The 7,618-nt window shown below is 29.0% G+C and overlaps 1 protein-coding gene across 1 annotated transcript; it reads left to right on the top strand.

Annotated features, from left to right (window-relative positions):
* Nucleotides 1-3,592: 3,592 nt before the first annotated feature.
* Nucleotides 3,593-3,742, top strand: BDZ83DRAFT_567890 (uncharacterized protein; the record flags this gene model as incomplete). Its single annotated transcript, XM_060504005.1, has 1 exon — nt 3,593-3,742. A coding segment is annotated over one exon (150 nt), but the record flags the coding sequence as incomplete, so codon positions are not given.
* Between the last annotated feature and the right edge of the window lie 3,876 nt (nt 3,743-7,618).

Raw genomic sequence — 7,618 nt, 5'->3', positions numbered from 1 at the left:
AAAGAATTAACTAAATTCTCGAAATATACCTCCGTTATTATATAAACTACGATTAGAATAACTAGGTAATATTATTACTAATAGCCTAATTTATATATAATAGTATAGTTAGCGAAAGTATAAGAGAATCCCCGTTTTACTTTAACTATAAATTCTAGCTAATAGTATATAGAGAAGCATAATAAAGACTATAGGCTATAAAAGCAGTAATAGACGTTACAAAACTTAAAGAACTCTAAAAAAAAGTATCTCTAGACCTCGAATTTATATATTAACGTATAAAGAAAAACGCGGATAAATTAAAGATTAAAAACTAACTTTAAAAAAGGGGGATAGCGCCTATCTCTTTCGCTATAACATTAAAATAAAACAACTAAATAATAAATTAGATTATAAAAAACTTAGACCCTTCGAAATTATTAAAAAAGTCTTACCTATTAATTATAAACTAAGACTCCTAGACATAATAAAGTGTTATCTAGTCTTTCATATTTCACTTCTTAAACTAATACTTAAAGGTTTATATATAGAAAATTATATTATCGTAGAACCTAACGAACTAAAGTACGAAGTTAAACGAATTATTAATTATAAAATTAAAAACGAAATATAAAAATTCCTAATTAAATAGAAAAATTACAGATACGAAGAAAATATATAGGAACTATACAATAACCTTTAAAACGCTCAATAGCTCCTCGATAACTATAAAAAAACGACTAGGCCCCGGAAAGCTTATTTATAGCTAAAAGCTCTAAGTTTATAAAACTAATATTAAAAGAAGACTAGTCGGTTTTATTTAGAGCACCCTAAGCAGCTAAATCCTTTATAATACATATCTTTTACGCTTTTAAAAACCTTTCCTCGGCCTCCTATTTTTTAATAAACTATATTTTATAACGGATAAAATCTAAACTACGCTCTTTTAAAAACCTTTTCTATTTCTTTAAATAAGATAAACGACTTAAAGTAATTACTAGTTAAGTCTATAATACCTCTAAAGCCTCTTCGGCCTTTTACTCTTTACGCTCTACCTTTTTTTATTTTTTAAAATAACGATTTACTATAATAAGTTAGTATTATAAATAATAAATAAAAAAGAAATTTATAAACGTTCACTATATTATTATTATTATAATTCATTAAATTACGAGTAACGTATTTATTATAACGTTTTAAATTAAATAAGTCTATTTTATATACGTAATTATACTAAAAGTAAAGAGAATACGGTATTATATTATAACCTCTATATTTTACAAGAATATTAAGAGCCTAACGATTACGCTTAATTTTATTACAACGGGCTTTATAAAAATCGGATTTTTAAATACGACCTAATATAGTATTAGGATATTATAAAAATAAAATTTAACGGACCTTAACCTAGGCCACGACTATTTATTTATAGGTCTACGGGATTAAACCTTTGAGAGGAGAAGCTAATATTATAACTTAATACGTATAACTAACTTAGAAACTAGTTTACTAGCCATAGCGGCTAAGTATACTATATATATAAGTAAAATAGGGATACGACTACTCTTTATAAAACAAAAGAACTATAGATAAGTTACGTAACGATAAGATAAAATAAGGATTATTCTAAATTAGAATAATTTAATACGACTTAGGGGCTAAACGATTATTATAGATTAGATTAATCGGGAATAACCTAAGGAACAAAGGATATATTTAGGAACGAGACTTATATATAGTATAGACTTAAACCGGGCTTAAAGATAGACTTCCTATAGCTTCTTTAATAATTAACTTAATATTAGATCTTACAATCGTTTTTAATTATTTTTACTAAAAACCCCTTTTAATAAGACTACGATTAATTACCGAAGCCTTACCTACTTTACGATTTATAAACATAGCTTTAAAGAAGCTACCTACGACTACGACATTATTTATTTAGCCTTCGCAGCCTTAATTTCTATTAATATACTTACTACAACTAGCTAGCCGTAACACTAAGTCTAATATAATCTCTTCTTTTATATAGGTATTATCGTTGCCCGGGGGGGCTTATAAAAGCTATTTTAAATACTAGCTTATTGCCCTAACCCTATATACTTCTAGCCTATTTATCTCGGCTATTATAACTAAACTAGCGTTAATATATTAAATTTTAGTATTAATATTAGCCCGGCTATTTATAACGTTTATACTATCGCTTAGTTAAATTCTGTATTATTAAAAAGTACTTTGCTACTTTTTAAATATATTTACATTAGTTATAATAGCTATAGCGTCGAGCCGGCTAAAGAAGGGGCCTAGTTTAAGGGGGGTAGACTTATCGAGGGGTATTATTAGCTCACTAATTACTAACTTAAAGTAGGTTCTCGTTAATATAGTTTAACTAGCCGGACTCTTAGCTAGTTCTAACTAGTTATCTAACTAGTTACCTAGCTAGTAGTTTATATATTAATAGGTTCGTTTAATAGGTTTATTTAATAGTTTATTTAGTTTAAATAGAGAGAAGTTTATAAATAATATAGGAAGTAATAAAGATAAAAAGAATCTTTGCGAGCTTTAATATAGTAAAAGAGTAACTAAATATTAGCCTTTTTAGCCCTTTTTTTAAAAACCTTTACGTCGCTATTAAAGTTTAGAACCTCTATAGTTAAGGGCCGCCTCTAACCTTTATAGCCGACCTCTATAGCCGACCTCTATAGTCGACCTTTTTAATTACTATCGCCGCGTAGGGCAGCTTATTTATCCCGAATTATATAGCGGTTTTTATATCGAAATCATTATACTAAATTAAGCGCGTACTTAGAGTATATTGCGCGTATTATATAGTTAAAAAGTATATTATATTATATAATTTCTTTTAAAAGCCTAATCCCGTTAAGGTCGATCTTTTATGCTTATAAAGCCGGAAGAATTAATAAATCTATAATAAAGAACTAATAGCTATTATCGAAGTATTTTAAAAATAGAAATTATAATTATTTAGAACTAAGTACGAAGTTATAGTTTATATAGATTATAAAAACTTTATAAACTTTATAATAAATAAAAATCTAAATAAAAAATAAGTTAAATAGAGCGAATTCCTATTTAAATATAATTTTCAAAATATTTATTAAAAAGGTTTAGAAAATAATAGAGCAGACGCTTTTAATAAAAGACCTAATTATAAAGTAGCAGTCTTTAAAAAAATATAAGATATTTTTTAAATAAAAAAAAAGATAGTAGTTTTATATTAACTATAAAGCTTTTTATAATAGTTAGAAAGATTAATACTAGCCCGATTAAAAGAATAACCCCTAAACTTATTATAAAAATTTATAATATATTTATATACGGTTATTAAAGAGTTATTAAAACATAAAAACGGATTTAATAATATTATAATAAATCCGCTATATATATTAAAATTATAAAAGTAATTAAAAACTACGCGACTTATAAAAAAAATAAAAATAGCCTATATAAGCCCTATAGCGAGCTATAATTATTATTATTATTAACGGAAGTATAGTAATTAATTTTATAAGACTTTATCGTTAAACTATTAAAGTTTAAAGAATTATTTACGAATATATAATACGATAATATTTTAGTTATAGTTAACTAATTTATTAAATTTATTTATTTTATATTATATAAAAAAGCTAGTAATATAGAGGAGTTAGTATATACGTTTTTTAAAGTCGTTATTATTAATTATAGTATATTAAAGGAAATAGTATTTAATAGAGGCTCTCTATTTATTTTAAAGTTTTAGAGATCTTTAATTTCGTAATTTAATATAAATTATAAACTATTAACCTCTTTTTATTTATAAACCGATAGTTAAATAAAAAGAATTAACTAAATTCTTAAAATATACTTCTTTTATTATATAAACTACGATTAAAATAACTAAATAGTATTATTATTAATAGCCTAATTTATATATAATAGTATAGTTAATAAAAGTATAAAAGAATCCCTATTTTATTTTAATTACGGATTTTAATTAATAGTATATAGAGAAGTATAATAAAGATTATAAACTATAAAAGCTATAATAGACGTTATAAAACTTAAAAAACTTTAAAAGAAAGTATTTTTAAATTTTAAATTTATATATTAATATATAAAAAGAAATACGGATAGATTTAGGATTAGAGGACTAATTTTAAAAAAGGGGGATAGTACTTATCTTTTTTATTATAATATTAAAATAAAATAACTAAATAATAAATTAAATTATAAAAAACTTAGACCTTTTAAAAATACTAAAAAAGTTTTATTTATTAATTACGAATTAAGACTTTTAGATATAATAAAATATTATTTAGTTTTTTATATTTTATTTTTTAAACTAGTATTTAAAGGTTTATATATAGAAAATTACGTTATTATTGAATGTAATAAATTAAAATATAAAGTTAAATAAATTATTAATTATAAAGTTAAGAACGAAATATAAAATTCCTAATTAAATAGAAAAACTATAAATATAAAGAAAATATATAAGAACTTATTATAAACCTCTAGAACTCTTAATAATTTTTAAAAGAGTATTAAAATTAAAGTTAAAACTAGAACTCTTAGTTATTATAATATCCTAGTCGATTACGTTAAAAGCGCTATTAAATTAGGCTTTTTATATTATTATAAACTCCTCGGGAACCTTTTTAAAAGGACTAGGGATAGCCCTCCCCTTTTTAAAAACTATCCTCTTCGCTTTTTTTAAATAATCTAATTTTAATAAAGATTTATCTATTTTAACCTATACCCGACGTAAAGCCTCCGCTCGTTTATAAAAAAGAAGCTCATTCGCTTTTTTTTTATACTCTAAATAATTAGCTTTAATTAAGAAATAATTTATTATTTATTTATTAATAAAATAAAGAATTTAATAGCTAAAAAAAAGATTTATAATTATAAATCGCACTAACTAACGTATTATAAAAACGATTATAACGAATATATTTATAATATATTAACTTTTCTTTAAGTATTTTATACTTTTAATTAACGGAGTAATAATATAAATATAATATAATTATTTTAAAACCGCGCTCTTTTATTTTAAAAATTAGTTTAAAACAATAATAAGTTAAAGAACTAGCGGATATTTTAATAATATTTTTAAATAAGTTTAAACGAATTAATAAAAGAACTTATCGATTTATTTATAAATTTATAAAACTAGACCTTTAAAAAGGAGACCTAATATTACGATTTAATATATATAACTAAGACTAAGGCCCGCCCCATAGGCCCGTAATAATTATAATATACTATATATACGTTAAATAAAATAAATATATTATTTAAAAGAATAGAAGAACTATAAAATAAGTTATATATAAATAAAAAGGTAATTAGGTAATAAAGTAATTATAGTAATTACTCTAAGTAAGCGCTTATTAAGATCTATTTAGTAATTATTAATAAATAGAATATATATAAAATAAAGGATATATTTAAGAACGAGACTTATATATAATATAGATTTAAACCGGGCTTAAAAATAGACTTTTTATAGTTTTTTTAGTAATTAATTTAGTATTAAATCTTATAATCGCTTTTAGCTATTTTTAATAAAAACCCTTTTTAATAAGATTATAATTAATTACCGAAGCTTTATTTATTTTATAATTTATAATTATAGCTTTAAAAAAGCTATTTACGATTATAATATTATTTATTTAGCCTTTATAGCCTTAACTTTTATTAATATATTTATTATAACTAGCTAGCCGTATTACTAAGTCGGTAACGTAACTTTACGTTACCGGCTCTAAATTGCTAGCCAAATCCCTCACTTCTAATAGTGAGAATTTTACTTCTCCGTCCTCTTTTTAAGGCTAATGGTAGCAGTGGGCGTGATAGGCGTACGATAAACATTTTTCCAAGTACTTGACATAGAACATCGGACTCTATAGATTAGATGTTGTTGTGGCCGGGTTCCGCCTTTATCGGCCATAAGAGCTTTCTCGGCCGCATGCTTAGATGCAAAAGGAAGGGAGGACTACCCTTAGCTCAAAGTTGATTCTATTATTGGAGCATACGGGTCTGTTGATTTATCACTAGAACTCTCTTGACAAGTACGATTGCGGCGCGGTTAGCTGCATGCTCCTTTCTATTCTTTCGGTGACGTCGATCACTTGTGCGGCGTGCCTACTCGTTCGCCAACCAGCCTCGTGATACAAATTTCACCGCTATCTTCAGACTATGAGGCACTGTAGCGCGGGAAGCCGCAGCACGCATCTTATCTCCTGAATATTTCGAATAGATAATGATCATATGGATGATTCTCGGAAAACAGAACTATTTGAGAGCATAGTGTCGGAGGTATTGGGTCGAGAGCTGAGCAGACACGGCAGGGTACAGGACAAAGATGGGTGGGTACAGACATGCAGGAGAACTTGTTTGGCCTTCTATAGGAATATGTAAGACTCCTATGATGCCATCGAACCCAAGAGATAACCAACTTAGGCAATTTCCGTCCATATTTCTCCGTATAAAAGCCTGGACCAACATGCAGCTTTACGCCGCAGCCTGCCAAGATACCGACCCCCTGACTATCAGCTTGCTTTTCCGCCTTGAGCCTGTAGACTTGATCACCAAGTACTCTTGACGTTTAACAGAAGCCTCTTGCTACCCGTGATGTTTGTCACACACTGCGCAGGCCCAGTCACGGTGACGGGGCGGCCAAGCCTACTCCGCCCAACCAACAGCTTTGTCTGCTCCAACATGCATATGCAACTCAAAACAATCCAAGCAACATCGCCTCCGAGGCTTAAGGGAGATTACTCTGTTCTACGACAACGTAATACAGATATCCCTGCAGAAAGTTATTCTAGACTAAGAGGGGAATGCTATTTTGCTTCGTTGGCCCGCCCTCTCGACCCCTTCCTGGGGCTGCCAAAGGACATCCCCCGTCTCTCCTTATTTCTTACCAGCCATCAGTTGTTATCTGGTAGTTGAAATCTCTCCTCAACGTCACTATCGACTTTACCTGTCGAGATGCGCGTCGGCATATTCTTCGTAGTTATTCTCTCGTGGTTAACAGGCGTGAGAAGCCAATACCGTCGCCTTTACTGGTCGACGGACCCTGAATTAGGGGTCAATTCAAGCTCATTTGGCCCAGATGGACCATGGCGAGCAATAGGGCTTTCGGACACGCCGGGATCCCTTGATCATGGGTCTATCGCTTACTTTCTCTGGCCGACCGGGTCAACGGACAGCATGATGATTTCTGTGGAAGAGGGGGGAACCTACAACGGTACTGCATCCAGAGAAAGCGTCCTCAAATCAAACTCCAGCGCCGTCGCACTCATGGATGACTGGCCACTCGGACTTGACAAGAATGCCATGAGCAAGGTATATCGACAGCGCACGAACCTGCTTTCACGCATGAACGACGTAAAAAGGAGTTATTGGGCCGACATTACCATCGACATTTACAACCCAAATTTGTACCCGACGGCATACTCGAACATTTCGAATGGAACCGCCCCCGTCGGAACGATTGGCTTGGGCGATGAGCTTAGTTACGATGATTCCAACTCCAACACTCCTTACAGCATCACCGACCAAATGACGTCGGAAAATTTCATCGCCAATAGCTCTTGGTACATGCATTTGGGAAGCGTCGCATTGG

The sequence above is a fragment of the Colletotrichum acutatum genome, assembly GCF_030867785.1.
Source record: "Colletotrichum acutatum strain CBS 112980 chromosome Unknown BDZ83scaffold_10, whole genome shotgun sequence".
Classification (NCBI taxonomy): Eukaryota; Fungi; Ascomycota; class Sordariomycetes; order Glomerellales; family Glomerellaceae; genus Colletotrichum; species Colletotrichum acutatum.
Note: the sequence above shows the minus strand (reverse complement) of the source record. Positions and strands in the feature narration are given on the sequence as shown.